We start from the raw sequence: 27,917 nt of genomic DNA on the forward strand, positions 1-27,917 counted from the left end.
GTTATACTTGATCTTTAAAATGACCCTATGTATCCAATATGAAGTGAGACCAAATTGGTATATAAGTTTTGCTGAAACGAGGAACAATTTCAACGAAACGCACTGCAATTAAAAAAAAATCAGATCCTTTCACTTAGTCAAGGGCTACAGTTTTTAAACATTTCAATTTCAATTTTAAGAAAAGAATGTTATTGTAAATACTTTTTGTTGGTATTTCGAAACGCACATTTACGAATTTTGCCACATTTTTTCTACATACAATCAAATACATGAGAAACTACATGCATGTACAGGGGTGGATCCAGGATTATTATTATTATTTTTTGGGGGGGCGGCGGGATCCAGGGGTTAAATAGAATTAATAAACATCTTTGGCGGGACAATTTGTTAAAAATCTAGACTTCACGCGACCAATACTTTTCCCAAGTTCAAGGGTGGAGAATACACTGGGTCCACTTCTGACGAACCAAACCTGCATGTAGGCTTTAATGAATCACTCGCTTTCAAGGACTGAACTATGAATTATCTACATGCACCAGACACGAATGATGTTAAATAGACACAATGATAAATCTCTTTCATCTTCAAAGTGCAAAATTCAAATCTTTTCATCTTATCGTTGCTATTTATAATGCAAACTGCATTCATAATTTTTAAACGTCTTTCGGACATAGATTTGTAAATGTTTATGTCTCACGCACGCTTGTTATGCGATGTAATACAGTGGTGATATACGGCTTTCTCCCCCAGGAAAACTAATGGTCATCTTTAACAAAGGGTGGAGTATTGCCCGAGGCGAATGCAAGTATATGATGTTGACATGTTGCTGATGCATGTAATTCAATTTTAACTGGACTCCTTTTCATCGGTACGTAAGTTTATAATTTTACTTCAAAAGTGATATGTTGAAAGTGGTTTAAATAAAATTTTGCAAAAAAAAATAAAAAAATAAAACAAAACAAAACAAAAAACAACAACAACACTGTTTTGGTTTTGTGTGTGTCGATGGGGGATAATTGAAATTTTTGAAAAGACAATAGAGTTTCGCTGGAAAGAAAGTAAAATTAGAAGTAAAACTTGAATGGAGCTACAGCACAAAACAGTTAATTTATTAAAGCAATTTGAAAGTCAATATCACAGGCGATCGGTATGAATGAACTGTAGATCAAGATTACTACTGAACATTTAATTAAAATTTAAGTGCACCACCGAGTTACTCTGTTAAGTAGTCTACATGTACATGTAAGTTTAAGTTTTATATGCTATCCTACGGAATCTACATGTACAATGAACAAATCCTTTCCAAGATCTTTGATCTTACTCTGGATATGACAACATACATGTTGTGTTACACTATCTCCCATAGCCGGAAATGAGAATATCTTCGAATTTTGATAGTTTTTTTAAACTTTAAACGCTTGGTGTCTTCAAATGATTGAATATTTCAAAATTGAAATATTTGAAATGAAATTTTGTAGTAAAACGATTGATTTCTGTGGCATTAGAACTAATGGCTGTGTCTGGTACATGCATTTGCCATCAATATCAGCATCAATGTTTCAACATTTTCAATTTGATGTTAATCCAGGGACTTATTGACTAAAATACTGCAGGTTGACGAACATAATCAGCAAAATGTCGGAAATAATTTTCCCATGATCGGTCAAAGCGATAAAGACTTAATTTTCTCAGCAAACTCCAAAAGAGCTCATTAATGTCCAGTGATTGCTTGACTTACACAGTAATTCAACAAGATTGCCTCATATAAATAGTCAATATATTATACTATGATTGGCATAAGGTGTGACATGCTTGCTATTGCCTCCCTTTTAGATTACATGTTGTATATTTTATGGTAGTGTGCTTTTATGTCGGCTTTTAATCAAATTCGAGGCTACAAGTAACTATCTTAATACCTTTAACTCAGAGTTCTCTAGCCTAGCCTTTCTTAATTTGACTGTAAGTTCGTGAATCTAATGATAACCTACCAGAGTTCGCTTATTTCAGCTAGCCTATATTGTATCAGAGTCTGCAAATTCAAAGCCAGCCTATATTGTATCAGAGTTCGCAAATTTAAAGCTATCCTAGTATATTGTATCAGTGTTCGCTAATCTAAAGGTAGCCTATATTATATCTGAGTTCGCAAATTCAAAGCTAGCCTATATTGTATCAAAGTTCGCAAATTAAAGATAGCCTATATTGTATCAGAGTTCACAAATTTAAAGCTAGCTAATATTGTATCAGTGTTTGCAAATTTAAAGCTAGCCTGTATGGTATCAGAGTTCGCAAATTTAAAGCCAGCCTATAATGTACTGGAGTTTGCAAATCTAAAGCCAGTCTATAATGAACCAAAGTACGCAAATTCACATATTTGTTTAAGTTCCTTGGTAATATATGCGATGGAGATAAAAGATAAATTAATGATTTTTTTATGACAATTCAGTTTTTATGAAGTAAAAACGAGATTAAAGCCGAAACAGAAAAATCAACCAGCTTCCGCCTTGGTTGTATTTCATTTAAAACAGAAGATTTTTATTCAGTGTCAATAGACTTTTTCCGATATTCTGATAAGGCTTAGAATTAACTCGATATTAAACAGTTGTTTGGTTTACACAATTAAAACAATGAACAGTTATTGAAATGATAGACAGATTGTATTTGTTTATACAGGTTTTTTAAGTAACTTTGTTCCATCTATAAATTTAACGTGTTCAATTTTACCCAATTTTCGACGAATCGGTGTGTATCATGATCCTTGTGTCCGTTTGTCTGTCACATTTTTTTTTGTTTTGGAATGAAAAACTAAAGACCCATTCGGTCGAATCTTTTCAAACACACCGAATGGAACCATGCATGTTAAGTTTGATAGTGATATATCGCATTTACCGTTCAGTTCCCTATCTCTTTGAGAATTTTGAACCTAGTAAGACATCTATAATTTAAATAAGCTGACGTTTTGCCGGTTTAGAAATGAAATTTGTCGGTTGTTTTAACCCTGTTTTACCAACATAGTTTTACTCCCCGATTTGTGTCGGATTAGACAGTTCTCTTCTATTCTAAGTCGAGGCTGCTCTCTTGTGATTGGCTGGCGACTGCTGTAGACTTCCTTGTGTATTGAACAATGCAGATAAATTAAAATTCATCAGAGTTGTAGAATTATCAGAAGTTAGAATAATAACCTAGTTCAAATATGCATTTCTTGATTAAAAATCAATCTAATCTATTTCACCTACAGAAACCTAAAAGGAAAATAATAGGAGAAGACGCTTTAATCAATTTTTCTTTCTAGCATGTCATCAGATTTGAATTAACCTCATTTTCGTCTTTTTCTCTATTTTAGAGAAGTGTAAGCGATCTGGAAATTCATTGTAAATTCGTCCTTTCCTGCTAATTATGTCGATTTGTCTCCCTTTGATGGAAGAAAAAGTAAGCTATTTGTGCATTATGTGACAATAGGAATTAACTCCCATTTGCTTTAAAAACTCACAATTTTCAACCAGACACGTCTGTTCAAGATTCAAATAAATAGTCAGTTATCAAAGAGGTTAAGAAATAATGATTCATTTGCCTTCACTTGATACATTTGGTACATTCCTAAAAGCAAACTGCGTCGCTCTATCTCCTATATTCCACGTGCTTGGCGGAGGAGCAGTGACTACAAATTCAAAGCCTTTGATAAGACTCTGCCGATGATTCAACCCACGACCTCCGGCATCCGAGGCGAAGCACACTACCACGAGACTAGTACTGAAACGGTTGTTCTTCGAATTCTGCTTTCTAAGACTAGAAACATTTTCACATTTTTGGTAAATGAAGTTTTTGGCTAAAAGCAAAAAGCCAAAAAAATCTGTGATGAGGCGTAAGACAAAACAATGTAATACATTTCTATGATGAAGGGTTGAACATGTTCTATATCTTATCAGAGGTTTCGTCCTGATTTTATATACACTTAAAATGATACAACAATACTGGAACACGTATTAAAGTATTTATCATGTTCTTAACCAGTCGACACAACTAAACAGTAGCTAGTGCAGAAATTTTCACATGCATGTCGATAATTTTGAACTGGTATTTTGTGGGGCACGCATTAAGTTCGTGTTTGTGTGTGCTTGTTCTCTCGTCCGGGGCACACATTAAGTTCGTGTTTGTGTGTGCTTGTTCTCTCGTCCGATGCCTGATGTTTGTGTGTGCTTGTTCTCCGATACCTGATTAAACATTTTCCTCTTCAACGGACTACGAGGCACAGGTCCCGATTTGACAAACTGGGTATATCGTGATCAGAACAACTTAGTTCAACGAGATCAGATGTCGGTTTTATTGTCGCTATATCTTTAATCTGACACTCTGACTAACATGTATATTTTCGTTAATAATATTTCTCTCTTATTACCCTTCAGGAAATGGATCGCCATGTTCACTTTTCCAATTCCAATGGAAACCAGGTGAAGATCAAATCTATAGACACACTGAGCAGACAAAATGCGAAGGACCACCACACCCATAAGTTTGACAGAGTCTATGACGACGAAGGGTTGACCATACGACGTGGACAGGCGTTTGAAATAATCCTTCACTTTAATAAAAAGTTTGATCCAAATGTCAACACTTTACGATTTGTATTCACCACAAGTACGTAATATATGGCACTCCATCTAAGAATCATGCAAAAAAAGAAAGCCTACATTGTTTTATTTTTTATATTTTGTTTAAAATACCATAGTAAACAGAAGTTTACATGTGACTTTTCGTATAACCATTGTTCTTAGGAGATAAAAATTATAAAGAATGTACTGAAGAATTCAAAATAAAGGGAGATAACTCTGTAAATGACACTAAAATACAATATAATCTATTGGATTATCAATGTGGATTATCTCCTAAGAGAAGACAGTTAAGAATGAATTATTATACATTTCATCATATATACCTATTATGCAACGTTTTAACAAAAATAAAAGAAAAATGTGTAGCCATTTTGGTGGTGTATCACATATTGCAAAATTTGCATGATTCTTTCAAAGACTGCTACTTATGTTGTTTTGAAGTCACAAGAAATCATGTCTTTTCTTACCCCTACTAATCTTTAATTTATTTGTTGAAGATCGTTGCATGGGTTTACACAGGTTAAAGTGCTAAATCAGACATAAAAAATATTGCAATATTGATTTACATCGGAAATTATACCCATTCCCCACCAAGAGAGTTGAGGGGTAAAAAGGAATCATTCTGTCCGTCTGAGAGTCAGTTCGTCTACATAACCCATAAGCGCATTTCTCTCCTGTATAGATCAATAGATTTTGGTAAACTTATTTGAGATTGGGCATCATATATATATAGATGTGTATAAAGAAATGTTATTATACATGTAATGCTTGCAAAGAAAGATAGATTTAAGGTGACGGCCTTAGGGCAACTCTTCGTAAATCGCTGAAGGGATTTCGATGCAATTTTATAGGAATGTTACGCGTCTTGTGTATATAGTGGTTATAACTATTCGATACATAGAAAGGGCCGCTCCACTTAAACTGCTGAATAAATTTTATACAGTTTTAAAGGAATATTAGGCGTAATACATATATGTACAATGAAGAAAAGTTTATCAATGATGTGTCACTGCAAGGGGAGATGATTCAACTACGGTTTAACATGTCTTTATACCCATTTTAAGCATAGAGTAATCTTTAACCTCTTGCGATGTTCTGATTTTGTATTGGTCTGCTTTTGAAAGGCTTTTTGTTTGTTAAGTGACATAATCCAACCACCATGTATGTATCCGATATGTATTTTCTCCAATAAATCATACCTGTTGAAGTTCAAGTTTTATTCCCATGTTCAGTGTGGCAAACACTGAGGTAAACGTCATCCTGAAATTTGGCTGTTGAATCGTTATCTTTTCGTTTTTCAACCGTATGATTTTAGAATAAGCTTTATGTGAATCTGATCCTCAATACATGTTTCTTTGTTGTGAATCTTACCATCAGTGATATTCAAGAGATTTTTGCCCCACGCATATCGTTAATTATTCATTAAAAGGATGCTAACATGGAGCGAACCCACGACCTATTGCACCCAAGAGAACTTCACTGTCACTACTGCACTCAAGCCAAGTACACCATAACTTAACTAATCCCCGGGCCAGAAGTCAAACTGACATTTATATAACAATTTGCCAGTAATTCCTTATTTGTTTGCCGACGTCATCTAATTACACAGTGAGATTGCCTAACATACTCAATCAAAATTGTTCATTATGTTTTCTAGGAAGAGCGTATGGGTAATCTTCCCGTTCTCCTGATTTACGGTTTAGATGTCACAGGAGAATCAACTAATATCCTTTATTGGTGTTGTTTAAGGCGTTATGACAGAAACAGACGGTGGAAAGATATCATTCAAAACAAAATGAATTTACATCGTGTCATTTTTCTGTACAATTTAACACTTATATGTCTGGAAAGCTTATTGGATATTGGGTTTTTCAACGGTTAAAAAAAGAAATCTGTCAATTGATAAAAGTAATACTGAACAAACCGGAAATCATGTCAAGAGTTCCATTCATAGATGAACATGTGTAATCCGAACTCTGTCATGTATGTACATGAACAACAAACAAGTTCGACTACCATTAGATTTAACTAAATGAAATGCTGTAAATTGAATGAAGACTATTTCGTGTTCACCCAAAAATGATTTTACAGTTAATGCTTTTGTTTTCTTAAAGTAATCATATTTTAAAACCTGTATCTTTTGTTCAGTTAAAGTATACTTTATTTTTTTGAAACATGATCTAAATGGTAAATGATAAAGCCAATTTAAACGAATGATAGTACGTCCGGTTTTAGTGGGTGTTTCTTCCATAAAAAAATATTTATAGGAAGTAAACAAACCAAAGACTACTAATTCAAAGAATTTAATCATCGGTTTTTTGCTATACGTTCAGGATTATGTTGGACAAAGGCTTCTTGGTCGTTCCAAGTCTACTCGAATCTCATCCAACTAATTACAGTGACGTATGTATAAAAAAAGAAGCCTCTCTAGCTTGTGTCTTATATTATATTATTTTCAACTCTTTTGTCTGTTTTTTCTCTTATATCCAGGTGACGACCCACGACCAGGAGCAGGGACCCATGTAGACTTCTGGTTATCAAAGGAACTCAAGTTTAAAGAATGGTCGGCCGTAGTAGCAGAAAAACGATCAAAGACGGACTACTTCATAACACTAACATCGCCACCTAACTGTATTGTGTCAAACTGGCAGCTTGTTGTTGAGGTCATTACAAACACGGCCAAAGGTCAGGAGGTCACATCGGTCTACATCCATCCTACTTTGGTTTACATTCTTTTTAACCCTTGGTGTAGAGGTAAGATTATTGAATTACTGTAAAATTGCAGATACTTGATTAAAAATTTGTTTACGTTTGATAAATATTCGTTGGTTACAATTGAGTTAAAAAATTTAAGCAAACATATCTACACCATATTTCCGTCTGCAAATATGATATTAATTTTAATGAATTTAACCAAGTCCACAGTCGTTTTATATAAATAAACGCGAACTGTTCCATGTAATATGAAATCAATCGATGATGATTTAATTTCTAATCGATCCAGGTTAAATTGTGAGTTAAAGTTTCTTTACTCAAAATGGTACTTAATTCGGGATTTTTTTAACCGCGGGTTGTGAATCAATTCAGCGACATTGATATCACAGAACCAGGGTAAACCAATCAGGAGGTATGTTAAAAAATATGATAACATATGCGTTGTAAAACTGCGTTCTTCGGCACTCGTGGTCTTATAACCACACTCTCCTAATTAATTAGTTAAGTTTATAAGTGAAATGTACCTGTGCGCCAGAAAAAAGTTGACCGTATTAAATATAAGTAGAACTTTACTTACTACATGAAAATCAATTACCGATAATTAAGAAAAAGACATCCATTTATGTGACTTCCTGGATACTAAGTTTAACATTGCGTGATATTTTAGATTTGGTTAAAAATTTAAATTTACGAGGACTAATTTAATTTTAGATAAGTTTTGGATTCGGATCAAGGTAATTACAAGTTGATTTTTTTAATAGTACAATCATAAATAAAAAAAAGTCCTCAGATTAGTGTAGATTTCAGAAGCGGCCAAGATTAACTTCAGTATAATAGTAAAACTGTTCTACGTGTAATTATACATGTACAAGAACATTTTTGATGTGGTAAAATGGTTTTACATGTATATTTAATCAGTCTACATCCAAGTCTGTCATCAATTTGTCTTAACAGACATTACATGTATATTCATAGACTTAACCGTAACCGCCAATTACAAACAAGGACCTCAAATCCATAGTCTTCTGCTATTTATTATAGGTGATGACGTATATTTTCCTGACGTACATCTTCTTAAGGAATATGTTTTAAATGATAGCGGAGTTATATTTCACGGTAATAAAAACCAGATCGGAGCTAAACCATGGTTCTTTGGGCAGGTGAGTGGTCTACAAAACGTGTATTACATGTACCCATTACATGTACTACTATACCTTCACATACAATTAGGGTAGAGCATTTTTTGTTCCCCCCTTTTTTATATTAAATTAGATAAATTTTCACTTTATTTTCAAATTTTAAACTGACCGACATAGGCACTGTATTATCAATGTAGAAAAAAACAATTTTGCTATCCGCGTTATCTTTTAATTATATCAAAAGGAAGATGGCTATTTACGTTTGTCAAGTCAGTACATTTTTAAAAAAAATACATGTAACAAAGCCGATGTTTCAACTTACATTGACAATGTTACTGGCAACCATGGTTACCTTTATTGACTTGAACTTTATACAATTTTGCTTTTGACTTCTCATGCTTGTTTTGTTTATTTCTTAAAAGTTTTCAAATTTAACAAACTATCTGCTGAAGTATAGAAAACACACAGCTGCTCCAATATCTTGAAGTGCCTTTTTATATCTACGTGAATGCTTCTTCACAGTTTGAAGACGGTATATTGGAGACTTGTTTGTGGTGTGTCCGGAAAGGATTCAATGACAACATAACCAAAGCCATGGCGGACCCTGTTAGGGTATCCAGGATTATTTCTAAAATAGTAAGCTCATACTATTTGTTTTATCAAACTATCATCATCTTGTTAACCAAATCGCAAAAACTGTCGCACCCAGCTCTACATGTATTTAACTCGTGTTTACCCCGTTCATATTGTACAAAATCATTCTCTTTCATAAAGGCTCTTTCAAAAATATATCGATCTCCATGTACAGAAATGTAATGGAATGTATGATAAAAAAATCAACGTGGCGTGGGTCGAAGTCTCGAATTTTCCCGTCCTTTATCCCCCACGCACAAACAGGTTGTTTTTCTAGCTCTCCCATTCTGTGGGAGGTACACATCTATATTGGTCATGATGTTCGTCAGTCCGTTTGTCGTCCTTTTTCTTTACAGTAACCTCTGCAACTTCTTACCTTTCTACTTCCGACTGTTCCTCTTTTCGACATTGTTTTATTTCTATCATATGTCTATTTGGATGAGGAGCGGGTGGTATTTCTTTGTCTCTTTTATAAGTGTGAAATCCTCACAGTTCCTAGTTTCAACAATAAACGGATCTATACTGATCTGTGTTCAGCTTTCCTTGTAAAAAGATGCACACACTTAAGATTGACAAAGGAAACTTCTATATTAAATTAAACGAGAATAGTTGCCTATAAAACATTTATGATTATTATTTAAGCTGCCATCATTAGGAGTCGTGCGTTGAATTTCCTTTCTTTTTAGATAAGTTGCCTCTTTTCTTAGACAAATATTTCACGATGTAAAACCAATAATGTGTACTAATAGTTTCTATGGTTACAGGTTAACCAATTTTTGTTTGTAAAGGTATTAGTATTGAGAGTCAATATTTAGAACTAAATGTGTTTGCTTCCTCTCTTACCAATGTGAGAATCGAACGTCAGACGATTTAAATGGTTTAAAACAAGCAACACGAAATTTATGGTAGAAGGGCGAATTTGTCGTAGTATTTACCGAAATTTAATGTATTACATAGTTGTATACATGTAAGTGTAAATAAACTATAGGTGAACTCGTTTGATGACAATGGAATACTAACTGGTCGATGGGACTCTGACTACATTGATGGTGTTTCTCCACTGAAATGGTCCGGAAGTGTCCGTATTCTGAGACAGTACGCTAGAACAGGCAAAGCTGTTAAATATGGACAGTGCTTCGTTTTCTCGGGAATAGTTACTACAAGTAAGCTATAGCATATCCGTGTACTTCATCCGTGAAAGGATGAAGACCAATATTTAACGAATAATATCCAATATTATCTGGATACACCCCCAGCTGAACCACAACATCCCGGATCGAAAGTAGGTTTCGGTAAATGCATATAACTGATTCGACAAGGTCCTTTGGTAAAACCGATCCTTAATTAATTATTTTAGTAGTGTAATACGTTAGCATTTGTTTCGTTGTCAAGGCTTTGAGTTCATCCTCTTCATGTATAGAATTCACATACACCATGCCTATTTAGAAGAATAAAAAGCTTAATTTTATAAAAGATATGAAGGACAAACAGATAAACAATTTATGATGATCTTGTGATCGACATAATTTTAAAACATTAACCGAAAATCAAAGCTCCATTTTAATATTTGTTTTGGAAATTTGCTACTTTGTGAAATTGAGTTGTCTTGAAACTAGACCGAAGATTTTATTGTTTTCAAATTTATAACATGATAGTAAAACATAAAGCTCTCATTTTACCTCTAATGTATTGTTTACTTTCTTGATTTAATGACGTCATTTTTATTTATCAATAGTTTACATCGAGTACAAACAATACTTTTTTACTCTAAGTCAACAAAGTTATCCAATCGCTAAAATGAAGCATTACCTTCAAGGTCCATTTAGTGATAATATTTCATCCGTCCGTCCGTTCGTCAAGCAAACAACATCAGACAGAATCTTTTCATACTTGAACTATTAAGCACACGTCAATATTGCTTTTTGCAAAAGGAAAGAAAACTACATTATTGTATAGATCGGCAGGATGAAAAGAGAGTGGATAAGAATCCTACACTTGTACCCTCGTCATTAATTGGTAATATGGTTACATACTGAAACGTTTACATCCCTTCCTACAAACAGTTTGTTTTGTTTGTTTGTTGGGGTTTAACGTCCGAGCAGCAATATTTCAGCTATATTCAGACGATGAACATGAAATTGATAATGAAATGAACATGAAATGACGATGAAATGAAAAAGGGATGGGACACAAGGACAATGAGGTCGACAAATTTTGATTGCCACTGGAAATAGGGAGAGGTGGGTAGGGTCGGCCAATTTAGCCTCCTGTGGCGGAGCCCTATGGTTCCTACTCCGAGAATACCACAGTAGGGTTCTTGAACGTGGCATCTTTTCCAACACGGTGCACCACTATGGTCTGCGGTCAGGTTTTCCGTACCATAGCCTGACAACCCCAGCATGTAACACGCCAGGGGTACCCCATTCCACCACCTGGGGCACACATCCCAGTTGCTTTGTGGACAGAGCGCCCTAACCCCCGGCTAGGGTTCTGAGCACTATTTAGTTGCCTTTTACGACAAGCTTAGCTTTGCTGCAGGCCTTTTCTTTTAATACCCGGACCTGCACGGGGACCTTGCACAAACAGATAACCGTCAACTACACCTTGCACAAACAGATAACCTGTCTAAACTACACACTTTTTGAGTCTTTCAGTTATGACAGTTTAAATGACTCTGTTTTGAACCAAGATATACCAAAAACCCGTGTAATCAAACATATTCTTCTGTCAAAAACGACATAGGTTCAGTCAGGTTTTATTCTATCAGATATCGATTTTAAATATTCTATTACACATTATACGTCATAAGACTGTCGCTCTTTAGTTTGCAGAGCTCTTGGACTCCCTAGTAGGTGTGTAACAAACTTCTCCTCAGCCCACGATTCAGATGGTAGTATCACAGTGGATATTTATTGGGATCTACAGCGTCATGAAGCAGTAGATGGAGTGGGAGTCAGAGATTCTGTTTGGTAAATAGTAACGACTAGCATTCAACAATTGGTTTTAAAAAGGGGAACAAAATGGTGTCCATCTTCTCCTCTCCGATCTGTTTTGAAATCTTATTTCTACCGAAATTATTGACTCCGAAATTTTATGAATTTGTCGTTTATTTTTTATACATAATAGTAATTGTATTTACACTTTGTGTTATGTTTGTATTTGGGTAAGAAACGTGAAGGAGTTTCACCAAAACTGATACATGTAACCGTGATTCGGCACATATCTAAAATATGTTTGTTTTTCCTAGGTTTAATCTTCTTGTAAATTGAAAACCTTAATTATAATCACAACGACTTTCAAATGATTAATTTGCTTAGTCTAATTTAAAATTAATGAACCAGTCAACAAATTTCAGGAACTTTCATTGCTGGAATGACGTGTGGATGAATAGGAATGATCTCACTCCAGGCTACAATGGATGGCAAGTCATAGACTCTACTCCTCAGGAACGTAGCGACGGTAGGTACGAATCAACAATTATTTATTAATAAATATGATTTTCCCGGTAATTTCTTCTGCGCTAGGACGAAATTTATTAATTTTTAAAAATCTTTCTTTTAAATCCACGCGTTTGATTCTGTCTATTTAACTATTTACACCGTGCGTTCTGGTCATCCTGTTTGCGCACTTCGTGCTATTGTCACTACTTGTAAATAAGAACAAAGATAGATAAGCCAATGTTGAAAATTTTACTGTTACAGATTTTAGCATTTTCTCTTATGTGTATTCAGAAGTGAAATTGAATCCTTACCGTTTCCGTCACCTTAAGTCGAGTTAAAAAAACCATTGTGTACTACCAAATTTAGACTGCGTTATAATTCTTCTTTTAGATAAGTTTTTATCAAATTCAGAAAGGTTCTGCACTAGGAAAAGTACTGAGCTGTGCCAAACTTTTTTAGGTATGTACCAGTGTGGTCCTATGTCTGTTGCTGCAATCAAAGCCGGAAAATGTGAGTTGTTGTACGATGGACCATTCGTATTCGCTGAGGTCAACGCTGACAAGGTGAACTGGGGTCGGGATGGCGGTCATTGGTTTATCCTGTCCTTAGACAAAAGCTCGTATGTATTTGAGTGAATTAAAAAAAAACAAAGATTAGATCGTAATGGAAAAGAATGTTTAGGGTCTAAGGCAAAGGCGGAAAACGGAGACTGAAACATAATGTTACATATAATGCTACCATAAGTGAGAGTTAAAAATCAAACCTTTTCGTGGTTAAAGAAAATTTTTAAATTGTCATATTCAAAATTGTAATAAAACAAACTTGCTAATTTTTAACTCACTACAGCTCAAAATCACAAGGACCTTTCACAGATGAGAGTAATCTGTTTTATTCGGTCCATGCACAAATTAATTAATGACTGTAAATTAAAGTTTTCTTTCAAATAAATGCAAATGATTTAGTGGGGTGCAATAACGGTAACATGTTAAGTAGCAGTCCACCTAAGAATCATGCAATTTTCACTGAAAGTGATTTATTGATGTCAGATATTTTATCCAAATTGAATTTAAATCAGTTGGATATATAAGAAAAAACAATGAATAAAATGAAAAATTGAAAAATGTTTTCACCGTTACCATAGCAACAACCACTCCTTAGCAACCACTTATTTAGGGCCTAATAATCACAAAAACATCACAATTTGAATGTATTTTTTATATCTAATGGTGGAAATTTACCAAACTAAATAATTATATTAATGAAGTGTGTCTTATGGAAAACAATTTACAGTAAAGTACAAAGCAATCTGATCGGTTAAGATCTGATTACCATAGCAACCAAAATTCTTAAATTTTGACAATTTGAAATATACGAAAATAGGCTATCTTCAGACCCGTTTTGCTAGGAAGAGCAAGAAGATATTAATTAAATGTATGCATGGATGTGTAGTAGATGCTCTCCACTGAAACATAGCAAAAAATAAAAATATGTAGCATATCTTTGTTTTCTGCTCATTTGGACCTTAAATCACCCCCATAAAGACTTTTCTTCCTCTTAACGCTTTTCATACAAACTTTGTCCAGATCATAACTTTTTTTGTCTTTTGACCTAGACTTCTAATATTTGGTATGTTGGTACATCCTATCAGGACGGAGTGTCGCGTACCAGAGTGGGTGACATTTGACCTTGACCTAGATCTTGACTTAGATATCTGACCTTATCGACATTTAAGTAAATCACATCAAGTTATAGTGAAATGTTCTAGATTGGATGACTTCTGACCTTGGCCTTTGACTCAAAGGTCAAACGACATACAAAATTTTGGCCAAATATCATACAAAATTTTGGCCGGGCCACAATTTTCTTTTGTCTTTTTACTTAGACATCTGATATTTGGTATGGGGTTATGTTGTCTTAAGGCGAGGCGCCTCGTACTAGATTGGTTGACATTTAAACCTGACCTTTGACCTCATGGTCAAATAACATATCAACTTTTGACTTGATGAGTGTTAATGAGGACAGATGTCATATGACTGGTACTAAATTGTTTTTATTAATTTCTGTATTTTTATATTTCTTGTTTTTGTAGATCAACTCTTGACAATATATCCCATTTCCATTTTTTAACTACTGTTTTACTGAAATATACATCTTCTTATCAAAATTACATTCTTTTGATTTCCGCTAGAATCTTGGTTTCCACGATTACTCTTGTAAACATGAACATGTAGGTTCTTGTTTAGAGAATATTTCAAAATGTTTTATAATTTTGTTGTTTAAACATAATGTCACAATACTGTGACTTACTCAACATGGAATTTTGTGCCAGAAATTTAGATAAGAACAAGTGGACAAGTGGAAAATCAACATTTATCATATATTATAGAAACATTACAAATGGATGACTAGAGGCTTAAAAGAGCCTGAATCGTTCACCTGGTTTACCATTTGTTTATCAGAAAAAAAGGCTAAGTTAAAATTAACTGAATAGTCAAATGTATTAAACGGTTTTGATAGCATTTTATGACCTGAACCAGAATTTTGCTGAAGGCAAGAGTTTTTGAATTATTTAAAAAAAACTCTTCTGACCCCTATGTTCCATTTTTAGTACAGGCAGCCATATACATTTTTAACGGATTAAAAAACACAAGTCATTTCAAGCACAATACACTAAAGAATTAATATGCTTTATTTCCATTTACTGATCTTAAATGGTTTTAGAGGAGAAGATTTTCAAAATTGCACATGTACATTTGGAAAAATTAAGAATTGTTTCAGGAGCCATAACTCCTACATTAGTAGACGAATGGTTTCGAAAATATCGGTATTGGTCAATGATGATTGGGGGTTTTTATGGTCTTGACTATCCTTACGGATCTCGCACGACCGCCCCTTACGGGATTCTGTTAGTAAATTTCTGTTAGTAGTTGGAGGTAGCGGAGCCCAGCTTTCGGGATACCCGACCGAAGAACTCAGTCAGAGTATGTCCTACTAGCGGCTGGGCTGCTCTGTTGACGCTCTGGCCTACTACCAGACCCCAAGTGGGTCCGAGAGCGTTTCCCCAATCTAAATGTTTGGGAGTACGTCAACGTGAAGAGTGAAATATTGATCAATCTTATAATGCTGAACTATATAACCCTCCAAGAGCAACAACCTTTGAGTTGTTTGCAAAAAAATTCCCTTCTGACCTCTATGTTTAATTTTTAGTAACAGAGCTTATGTTTTTGTCATGGATCAAGAATCCCAACATTTATTTTATGTGGAATACCATACAGAACAATTGTTTTTGAGGAGAATATTTTCGAAGTTGTACATACGAGGAATGCCAAAAAAACTTTTATAGGGGTCATAACTCCTACATCAATTGTGAATACCGTTTGCAGAATTTTGGCCTAGGTTTTCTCTTAATTCTGAACAATATTATCCCCTGGCAGAATGTCGCTAAAGGTAACGGTCTTTTTTTAGTTATTTTTAAAAAAAATGCCTTTAGACGCTTATGTTCTATTTCTAGTAACGGCAGCTATGTTTTTTTTTACCACGGATCATAAATCCCAACGGTCATTTCGTGCACAATTATCTAGAGGAGGAGAATTTCGAAAATTTGTCGATGATAAGGGACGCCAAGTGATGGCATAATCTTACTTAGCCTTTGGCAAGGAAAGCTAAAAATAACAAATGTTTGTTTACTGGCCTGTTACCCTACGTCTATTACTTGTAGCTGTCTAGAAACTATGTGAGAACCAAACATGGGTAACCTAAAATTATACATTTCATTTTGTCGTGGCATTTAACAATAAATTGCATAACTGTAAAATGCGAACTACTTTAATTTATAGTCAACAAGTTTATATGATCTTCCTACTTATTATTGCCCATACATGAGATCAGAAGTAAACTTTAATACAGTCTATGAAATGTAAAATATAGGTTGCAGACTTCGTTTGGATGCTGATTCAATATCCTTGATGCATCCGTATATGACTTCAGTTATATAATTCTGCCTTTTATATTTAATGAGGTATGATACCAAAATTACTAAATCGTGATGTCTTTACAAAAAAATAAGTTTTTTTTTCTTCTTTGGCATATTCCTTTATCTATTTTTTCATATATTAAACTATGTTGGAACACAGACATAAACATGTAGGTAGATTTATAAGAGAAATATATTTAGAAGGACCTAGGAATTAGAGTGTTAAATCAGGTATAGAAAAGATTTTTTGCAACAAAAATTAAATTTAAAAATGATTTTTGAAAATGATTTTTATAGGCATTAGAAAAGATTGCAACAAAATAAAATTTTAAAAAGATTTTTGAAAAAGTCAACAAGACAACAGACAACTACAATGAACAGAAAGTGATGGCAATAACTCACACTGACCTTCGTCCCAGATGAGCTGAAATATACGATGAGAAAACCAACCTCTTCTAACTAAATTCTGTTACTCAGAATGTTAGTTTAAAACGCCAGACTTTGATTAATTTAAGTTTTAATTAATCTAAATTAAATATCATCGTATTGGAACAAAATGTAAACCTGATCTGTAACTTATCACTCATTGTGAACTTATCATGTCATTATCTGCAAGTGTTTAGGAAAAAAGTCCTATCGAATACCACAGCAGGGTCCTTTAACGTGCGAGGAATGTGACATCTTTCCCAACATGGTACACCACTATGGTTTGCGGTCAGGTTTTCCGTATTATAGCCTGACAACCCAAGCATGTAAAATGCCAGGGGTACCCCATTTCACCACCTGGAGCACACATCCTAGTTGCTCTGTGGGCAGAGCGCCTAGCCCCCGGCTAGGTTTCTGAGCACTATTTAGTCGCCTTTTACGACAAGCTTATCGCTGCTGCAGGCCTATTCTTTAACACCCGGACCTGCACGGGGCGACAGGTTAAGGTAAAATTTCATCTATTCTGGTACGCAACACTACACCTTGAGAGTATATACCAACATACTAAATATTAGAAGTCTAGGTCAAAAGACAAAAAGCGTTATGGTATGGACAAATTCTGTATGAATGGCGTCAAATTTTCATATGTTATTTGAGCATGAGGTCAAAAATCAAATTCAAATTTCAACCATCCTAGTATGTGATGCCTGGCCTTCAGGTTTTATAATCCCATACCAAATATCAGATGTCTAAGTGAAAAGACAAAACAACTTTATCCCAGACAAAATTTTGTATGGTATTTCAGCCAAAATTTTGTATGTCATTTGACCTTGGAGTCAAAGGTCAAGGTCAAAAGTTATCATATCTTGAACATTACACTATACCTTAATGTGATTTACTTACATACCAAAAAATCAGATATCTTGGTAAAAAGACAAAAAAACAGTATGGCCAAGACAAAGTTTTTTATGGTATTTTGCCAAAACTTTTATGTTATTTGTCCTTGGGGCCAAAGGTCAAGGTCAAAGGTCACCTACCTAAAACATTACTCCTTGCCTTGGTGTGATATACTCAAATACCAAAGATCAGATATCTAAGTAAAAAGACCAAAAAAATAATAATACTGACAAAATTATGTATCGTATTTTACCAAAATTTGTATGTTATTTGACCTTGAGGTTAAAGGTCAAGGTCAAAAGTCTCCCACTCTGGTATGCGACAATCTACCCTGAGAGGATATACCAACATACCAAATATTAGAAGTATAGGTCAAAAGACAAAAGAAGTTATGGTCCGGACAAAGTTTGTATGAAAAATATTAAGAAGAAGAAAAGTTCTTACAGGGGGTGATTTTGGGTCCAGATGAGCAAAAAACAAAGATATGCTACATATTTTTATTTTTGATATGTTTCAGTGGAGAGCACCTACTACACATCCACGCATACATTTAATTAATATCTTCTTTTTCTTGTTAGCAAAACGGGTCTGAACATAGCCTATTTTCGTACATTTCAAATTGTCAAAAATTAAGAATTTTGGTTGCTATGGTAACCAGATCTAAACAAATCAGATTGTTTTGTACTTTATTGTAAATTGTTTCTCCTAAGACATACTTCATTAATATAATTATGTAGTTTGACAAATTTCCACCATTAAATACAAAAAAATACATTCAGATTGTGATGTTTTTGTGTTTTTAGGCCCAAAATTGGGGGTTGCTAAGGAATGGTCGTTGCTATAGTTACGGTGAAAACATTTTTCATTTTTTTTATATTAATTCTTGTTTTTCCATTAAATCTTACATATTGCAAGTCAATTTGGTTCAAATGTCTGACATCGATAAATCACCCACTGCATGATTCTTAGGTGGACTGCTACTTAACGTTTTGTCATTTTTTACGCCTGGTAATTTTTGGCGGGAATTTACAGGGTAGGGAGGAACATCAGCACCAAGGTACCGGATGGAATGCCGGTCAAACCTTATCTGACAGATGTGGCGTCTATTAGACAGGATATCACAGATGATTATAAATACAAAGATGGTAAGATAACAAAAATCGAGTATACTTTAGGTTTTTCATGAAAAAATGATGGAATAATAATATTGTTTAAAATGGCACTGTTTTAACTTTTCATTGTACGGTTCGTCCCAACTGAACCACAGATTCGTGTTCAATTATTACATGCAGTTCGTCAGACGAACCGGAAATAAAGTTAGCGAAAGTTGGTTCCTACCAGTTAAGCGAAAACAATATAAGGTGTTCGAAAGAATAATCAAGAGAACCAAAATTTTAGCGGAAACCAAAAGAATGTAATCCAGGGACGAAGGCCAAACATGGCAAACAGACATACACAACAAAGAGCAAAAAGTAACGAAAATAATACAAAGTAACAAAAGTAAATGAGCAACAAAGAGCATAAAATAACAAAGTAGCTAAAGGAAACTCGGACTCCACAAAAAATAATTTTTGAAAATGTATCATAGCTAGGGCAGATGTTGGAATTGTCTTATGACCTATCAATAATAACTATGGATTGTCTTTGAAAAACGATTTACTGTGTGTATATGATACTGAGCTTGGTATAGCTTTTGCCCCTAGTTTTGGAATAGAAAATGAAACCAAAGAAATTATGAAATTAAGAACGCATTAGAAATATTTAAAAAAAGTTTAAAGAATCAGAAGTAGATAAAGAATGTTTTTTTAAAAATTAAAGTTTGCATTTGAATTCAAACCCGTTCTTTACTTTGCCATCTATCTTTTCAAGTCTGTCATTCCGCTTACTTTCGATCTTATTGTACTCACCAAACATACAGCAGATTTTTTTATGAAGTTTGATGTGATAGTTTATCTTCAATTTCTTGGCACTCTTAAAGTTGATCCAAAAGAATGAACAGCCTTTAGCTACATCATTTGATCTCAGTTTCTGCTATATAGATGAAGTATTATCATTAAACAATCCTTGCTTGTGGATTTTATACATTGCATCTAACTGAAAGAAATTGAGATAAAAGATTTCTACAAATACTGTGAAGTCAGCATCATATCTTGACCAACATGTTGAGAATGATGGTAAAGAAAAACTATTGGCCAAACTATACGATAAACGCGATGACTTTTGATTCCGTATTGTCAACTTTCCTTTCATCTGTGACAACACCTACGTATGGAGTTTTCATATCAAAATACATACGTTATGCCAGAGCTTGCCGTAACTACGCAGACTTTTTGTACCGTGCTAATTTATATAAAACGTTTTACAATTAGGCTTCTGGAACAGGGTTATGTTGCTACAATATTAAAGTCACCACTACAGAAATTTTATTATCATCATCATGAAGTCGCGGATCGTTACGGTGTATCCATCTGCACCAGGAGAACCGATTTGCTCAACGTGCCATAGTTTGCCTTTCCTCTTTCTTCTACCCTTGACTTGATTTTTTATGAGCAACGCGGCGTGTGTTTCTAGAAAAGCAGAGAACGCTTACCCTACCGGTGCACTTGGTTTATGCTTCCAGTTATTAGTGGAGTCCGAGTTATTCATTTACTTTTGTTACGTTGTATGTACTATTTTTGTTATTTTATGTAGTGTGTATCTGTTTTCAAACTCTGGTCTTTGTCCCTGAACTACATTCTTTTGATTTCAAAAATGTTGGTTCCCTTGATTACTCTTTCAAAGATGAACCCCAACAAAACAACTGAAATATATATATAAATACAAGGGCTACAAGATAGTCCATGTGTCTTTAAAGTCACTATTGTTGTTGCACCAATAGTACAGGGAAACCTGTCTAAACTGAACACTAAATAATTTGCTGACAAGATAGTCCATGTGTCTTTAAAGTCACTATTGTTGTTGCACCAATAGTACAGGGAAACCTGTCTAAACTGAACACTAAATAATTTGAAAACCTGTCTAAACTGGACACTTCTTAAATTCCCTAAATACCGGTTCAAATGTATATTTGAACATTGGTAAACCGATCGTCTGTCTAAACCGAACACCTGTCTAAACCGAAAAAACCTGTCTAAACTGAATCCCTGTCTAAACCGAACAAATGTCTTAACCAAACAGTGGTTCGGTTAAGGCATGTTTCACTCAATAATCTGATTAATTTCTATGCATGAATGACAACATGTTTTTGAAACCTAAAATATTTACTCATTTATATAATGCAAGATGTAATAGTTGTTTAATTTCACGGAAGCGACAAATTGACCTATGTATTTTTGGAATCTCATTGAAGGATGGCTAGGGTCTTTAATGAACTGGTTTTGTTTTGGTTACATTTAAACCGCAGTTGCAAAAAATGGCATGATCTGTCATAGTTGAAGATATCGGCTCCTAGCATTTTAACAGATTTCCATGTGTCTTTTCAGTAACTTTATAGTACCCGGAGTTTGAAAATTTCAAATTTTATCCGTGGAAGCGTGTTTAAATCAGCATTTTTTTTAAGTTTAAGATTCTTTAAAAAAAAACAAACCTTCATACCAAGGTGAGATGCAAATCCTAGAAGCCCAAAGCCAACAAAACAAAAACACTACAAGTAGAGCAAAAACGTACGACGGTGTGCCATTTGAAAGCAAGCTTGATTCGAACAAATATATTAGATATGCATTTAAATTTCAACTATACTTACCGGTAAAATTACCAGTGCTTTGGTACGGAAAGACGGTTCTTCTGTTTTCGTTGTCCGCCCATGACGGACTGGTGCACGCGACCGTGTCTGTGATGAGTAAAATAGCCAATCGCAATAGTCAAATAAGGTTACAGACCACCAATTCAACCAATGAGCATTTGGAACGTACGCAAAAATAGTCCTACGCAGAAATTACCCCTGTTCCTCATAGTGCTGTGAAAAAAGTTCTCATTTTATTTAAAAAATTTAAACAATTTCTGAAAGGAAAAACATTTCTGCATTTCTGTACATTTTATAGGTGCATTTTGCTTCTTGTGATGTGAAGCCTAATCTCCATAATGATTTTTAAATATACCCCTATCTTGTGAAAACACTGGGATTTCCCATGCTATTTATAGACCCTTCACTTCCGGTGACCAGTACTGCACTGCAAGTCTGCTAACCCCACATGCCATTCTGAGGATTGTCAGCTGACATATGTAGAATCATGCTGATATATAGTCCTCTGCAGGTTAAAGTTAAGGTAAAGTCCAGAGAAGCCATTGAATATTGTGAAATTAGCATAGAAGCCTATGGGAAGTGGAATTAGTGGTTTTTAGCCTAAAAATAGTCCAGTAAAGTTCAGAGGGTCAATGGATAAATTAATTAAACTTTTTGTACGCAGATCCACATCTATGACTGTCAATATATGTAAAAATATTCAAATTATACAAAATTTAAGAATTAATTATTATATAACGGAATAGTCGGTGATTACTGTTAATCGCTTGTGGTTAATCGGCACCCAGTAAAACGAAACATATTTTATGCAAATTACTCATTGACCTGTATTGTAATTCCATAGCTTTTGGCTGTATAAAGGAAGAAATACATTCTTACACTCGTCATTTGCTGTAGATCTGGGATTTTTTCCATTCGTGTGGAAATTGTCCTTTGACTCGTTCCGCTAGCCTCCGCTCCACTCGTCTAAAGAGGGAATTTCTCACACTAGTAAAAGAAATTCCAGGTCTTCAATAGAGATTCTTGGAAGGGCCTAGTATTATTCTTATGAATTTGATCACTCACACATACATTGATATTGCAAATTCCTGTAATCAGCGCGTTTGAACCAAATACATAGGAAGACCTAAATCCCAAAATAAGTTGTAAGGAGTACTAAAAACAAAAAATATCGAAATAGAAGCCTATTCCAGCTCCGAGAAGTTCTACCATTTAAAATACCAGGAATTCAGGGCATTTAAATTCTGTAAAACTACAAATATGTTAACTAAGCAAACACCAAAAGTACATTTGTATATAAAGACAAAAAAGATTTATTTATGACTGCCTATATTTGTACTATTTCCTCCGTTCAGATGTATTTATTTACGGTAGACATTGATTATTATCATTTGAAATTAATTCCGGTTGATATTAGTAAAGTCTCTTACTTAACTTCTCAAACACGAGTGTCATTCCGTATTTATTATGTATGTAAAATGGAATAAGAAATTTTCGAAACAAAACCTGTTATAAGTCTTTACAGAGCATGGTTTATAATAATAAAATCTAAACTAGTATATGCAATGACTTCACCTTAATAGATATATTTCGAAATATGAAAGAGACTGGTTCGTGTAAAGTCAGTGAGCACGTAGGGCTTGGGTAGAACTAAAGAGTTGTATATTGATATAATATAGAAGAAGCAACAAATAAATAACGTCTCAATCATGGATATTTTGTAGAGTCGGACAGGGAAAGACTTGCTGTAATAAACGCTAACAGATCTGCATTGAAAACCAGACCAGTTTACAACCGAGGATACCAGGTACATGCAAATAATTACACATGAATATGCTTTGAAATCTGTTCCCTACAAAATATGAATATTTATGCATACATCTACCCGAGATTTGTCCCTCATATTTTATATGGTAATGGAGCTGCGTGTACTTTGTAATACACAAGATATTAAATACAGATCTGAGAAAAATATCGTCTTGATGATTTTAAGTATGTATAAATATTTTGTGAAATAGATGTATAATATGAGACAGGAGTAACCTGTAAGAAGACGAAATTGAATATAGTTTTATTAAAAAGTCTTTCCCCTCTTGTCGCTTTTTCTAGAAATCTTGACGCTTCTTGACGCGTCTTGTCGCTAATTAGTGAGATCGGTATTACTTGGTATTCGTACTTCGGCCTCCCTTACTAAAGCCAGAAAGGACTACACTGATGGCATGTCAGAAAGGAAAATAAAGAATATGAATTTAATTAATTGTTAAAGACCATATAGTAAACGCTTTTTAGTGAAGAATTTACGAAAATACCAAACTTGTATGGGAAGCTGCGAAAGACGTGACTTCCTGTCAGACTTGAATCAAGCTCTCAGTGCTTGCTAACTATGAATTTACTTCGAATCAAATACAGTTATGCGGACTTATTTCTCTATATTAAATATTCATAGTGTTTTCCATTTATAATTGTTCTTTGCATGGCGTCTTTTTTCACTTTTATGTCTGAATTTTCACAGAATTGGTATTGATATTTTTTGTTAATATTTAAAACAAACAACAACAAAAAAAGTAATAGAATCATATATATTACAAAGTGAAATCTTATAATTTTTTTTAATCTGGTCCTGCTAAATGCTCATTTAGTTACATTTTATGGTGACATTAATTAAGCAGGACTCTTGTATGGTTGAAAACCTCACAGCCCTTATGGCCTTTGAAATCTAGTGATACACGTTTAAAAACTGCACAATAGAGAAAATTCAAAACAGAAAAAAATCTTATCGGTAAAGTTATCCATTTACGTTGAGGTCAACTGGAATGATGTCATTGAGAGCAAACGGAACAGTTAATTTGTGTTAAATTAATATTTCTAAAAATTATCAAAAGAGACATTGATATCGAAGCATTCGAGATGTCTGTCATGTTCGAAGGCGTATTTCCAACTATTTTTAATTAGGCTATTAGGCTATTATTCATGATTTCCAAAACCCTTTACCAGTCCAGGTGTGGATCCAGGATTTTGGGTTTGGGAGAGGGGAGTAGAATCACAGGGTAGGATTATTTGTAAAAAGTTTGTTTTTTTTTATTTTAAAGGTGATATATGCCGGGCCCGCAACCTGCTGTTTAGTAAAGAACATATAAAAGAAGTCCATTCTCGTGGGCGCTTATAATTAACTGAATTCATGTTATTTTATAGGACATTATTTTCGGAGGTTTTGACCAACGAGACTTCATCATGATAGGAAAAGAATTTAAGGTTACTGTGACCTTCAGAAACGTTGGGGACCACGTCCGAACTATAAAGGGACGATTGGTATGCGAATCCGTCTCATACATTGGCATAAAACAGAAGACTATTAAAGAACACTCTTTTGAAATACCGTTAGATCCAAGGTCAGGTAAGATGGTGGGATAAGATCAAAAGGGAAACAAGAGAAGCAGAGGTCGAAAGTTAACAAACATAACATAATCCAAGGCTAACGAGTAGAAGAAACATAGACAAACACAACAAAGAACACGAAATAACCAAAATAACAGCGTACATATATAGAAACAAGAGTAAAAGAGAAAATCAGACTCCCCTAAAATTGTTGAGCAAGGACCAGGTGCACTGGAAAGCGTAAGGAAATGGTTAATGAAAAAAATTCAATGTGCTTACATTTTTTAGTGATACATATTTTATTAGCTTAGGAGTTGCACTACAAACTTCATGGATTTTCGATGCAATCATACACATTACTTTTTTCATTAAAACCATTGCTTATTTTGGAACCCATTTTAGCCCATTTACCTAAGAGAAATATGCCCCAAATTTTCCAACTTTGAACAGTGAAATTTACAACTGTGACTAGAAACAGTGTCTCATTTGTACCTTGTTAAAATAGAGATTTGTAAGTTATCTCCAATCCACTGTATGAAATTCGTCATGCATGAATCACATCACGGGTTTTGATACAATATAAATAGAATTTTTTTGAAATACTGTTTAAACATCTTAGTCCTCATGTATATAGATTATTTCCCAAAAGTCGCTATTATTCCTAAATGCATGGACCCAAAGCATAAAGAAACTCGTTACAAATATACCCCTTTATGGGTTACAGAGGATGTTGCTTCCATGAAAGTTGGCTTAACAGAATATTTGCCACATATCAGTGAACAAATGGGAATGAAAGTATCGGCGATATTACAAGTAGTGGAAACAGGCCACATCCAAGCATTCCAGGACGATTTCAGACTCCGAAAACCTGATATACAAATAGAGGTACATTTTTAACATTATCACTGAATCATCAACTTTTTTTCTTCGTTTGCTTTGTTCAGATACTCAATGATTAATCCTTGGAATTTGTTACTGTCTGTTTACAAAATCGGAAAAGAAGCAAAGCCAATACTACACATGTGCACATGCGTGACGTTTCATGCAACGCATGTGATACATGTGAGGTAAACATATATTATACGCATGTATCACACATACAACCAAGCGTTTCACATGCGCTTTTCATATGTGAAAGAATGCACATGTGAAACATGCGTAATTATTTCATGTGAAAAACATGTTGCGTGGCATTTCAAACTTGTATGTCCATGAAGCATGTTTTATAGGAGTATCATTTATCATAATCAGAAAATATCTAACAAAAAATAATTATGAAAAACAAAAACAACAAGATTTAATCGTTAAATTATACCTATAAACAATGTAGGTATTTCTTCATTTTCATGCAAAAAATAACAGAAAACTACACGTTCCTAAATGTAAGGTCCCATCAATCTCTGTTCCGAATATACATCATACCATTTAGATTTATATAACATTACATGTACATTGTACGATCTTAGACTACCAAAAATGTTTTTCGATCCTTTTCAGATTCTTGACAACCATATTCGTGTAGGAGAATCCTTTAAATGTAGGTTGTCTTTTACAAACCCATTGTCTGCTGCTTTGAGTAAATGTTGTCTTACCATAGAGGGTCCTGGGTTAGATAATGAGGAACAATTTGACTTGAGGTTGGTACTATTGCTAAATAAAACAAATAAATGCTTACATCAGACAGAAATATTCAGCGTCAATGCATGTTCCCACAAACATGCAAAAAATCTTCAAAAACAAATGTTTGTAAACTTTTCAACTTTTGCGCATGCGTTACACGCCTGTTGTGTTTTTAAATTGAGAACATTGGCACAATTCTGCAACATTACTGGTGATAATTTATCGTTTTAACATGCTTAACATTCGTAACTGTATCTAAATATTCGATTTATTTCTTATTTACTTTTCCAGCAATATCAGCGGCCATCAAGAGTGGGCAGCACACTTGCAACTAACTCCGAGAAAACCTGGAAGACGGCAGATCACTGCATCCCTTGATACTCATCAAATTCAAAATATAGTCGGGGTAGCTGAAGTTAAAGTCTTGCCGTAAAACTTATTATCAAAGGATGGTTCATCTGCAGGAAGCTTTCAACAATGTATTTTGATTTATTTGTTTCATCAAGCTCAACGCAGTGGCAGACGTTCGTCCCTCCATTACTAGCCACTGCAGACAATCCTTTTGAGATACTCGGCTTTATTCGTTGGACGCTGTTCGGAACTTGTCGCTTCTTATACAGCAAGTCCATGCACTGATTTAATTATTTAATTTATATTTATAATTATAAACTGGTTGTTTTACCCTTTTTCACTCCAAGGCTTTGCCTTCATTTTGCCAAGGTAGATTTCATATTTTCAGATTTATAACAATTTATTAGTTAAACTCAGACATAATAAATATGTAAACAAGTATACAAATACAAATAAATAAAACCACAAATATATCGATAAGTCACAAATTAAGTTTAATACAAAAATATGATAGCACGTGCAGATTCTTAAATAAAAATTGTGTTGCTCACCCAGTTTTTTTTATGGAAATATAGTCTATAAAGCACATTCTTTCAAACAAAATCCGATAGATTTATCAACTGCTTGTTATAGGTTAATTCGTAATGAAAGGATTCTTTGAACCTTGTTTTCTCAAATAGAGATCCTCGACCCCTAATTGTAAGCCTTCGTAAAAGTCATTTTTACTCGGAAGTCACGTGAGTGGCTTCCAGTATTGTAAGTATAAGAATGACAAAAGGGCTTCCGGCAGATAACTTCACGGACGGAAATGCTTTCTTCAAATTAATGCGTGATTCTCTTTTAAACTTTGAATATTTCACCGATATCCAAAATAAATGATATTTCAAACATGTTAAGTGTTAATTTACAGCTAAATATTGTCGAACTGGTAAATCGAGACATCAAACTGTTTTTTTTTTTTGCCGCTTGGCCGCGTAGTAATTTCATAGAAGATAGTTA

The 27,917-nt window shown here is 34.2% G+C and overlaps 1 protein-coding gene across 2 annotated transcripts; it reads left to right on the forward strand.

The window, feature by feature from the left end:
* Nucleotides 1–681: 681 nt before the first annotated feature.
* On the forward strand, nt 682–27,258 carry LOC148617988 (protein-glutamine gamma-glutamyltransferase K-like). Of its 2 annotated transcripts, XM_088585698.1 has the most exons (16): nt 682–868; nt 3,341–3,426; nt 4,401–4,632; nt 7,098–7,361; nt 8,364–8,482; nt 8,984–9,097; nt 10,083–10,257; nt 11,919–12,063; nt 12,450–12,553; nt 12,994–13,153; nt 18,863–18,975; nt 23,297–23,379; nt 24,765–24,966; nt 25,672–25,832; nt 26,445–26,584; nt 26,859–27,258. In XM_088585698.1, the coding sequence occupies exons 2-16, from the start codon at nt 3,394–3,396 to the stop codon at nt 26,998–27,000; spliced, it is 2,187 nt and encodes a 728-aa protein (XP_088441824.1). In that variant the 5' UTR covers nt 682–868; nt 3,341–3,393; the 3' UTR covers nt 27,001–27,258. The 2 variants fall into 2 exon arrangements, with proteins under 2 accessions (XP_088441824.1, XP_088441825.1); XM_088585699.1 differs by lacking the exon at nt 3,341–3,426.
* Nucleotides 27,259–27,917: the final 659 nt, after the last annotated feature.

This window comes from Perna viridis, chromosome 5 (genome assembly GCF_037379345.1).
Source record: "Perna viridis isolate PV_CMFRI_1.1 ecotype Kerala chromosome 5, ASM3737934v1, whole genome shotgun sequence".
Classification (NCBI taxonomy): Eukaryota; Metazoa; Mollusca; class Bivalvia; order Mytilida; family Mytilidae; genus Perna; species Perna viridis.

Excerpts from the sequence above, each read along its gene's own strand:
- LOC148617988 (XM_088585698.1), top strand. The coding sequence starts at position 3,394 with ATGTCGATTTGTCTCCCTTTGATGGAAGAAAAA. Across the intron at positions 3,427-4,400 it reads TCCCTTTGATGGAAGAAAAA|GAAATGGATCGCCATGTTCA; the intron begins GTAAGCTATTTG and ends ATTACCCTTCAG. Across the intron at positions 7,362-8,363 it reads TTTTAACCCTTGGTGTAGAG|GTGATGACGTATATTTTCCT; the intron begins GTAAGATTATTG and ends TATTTATTATAG.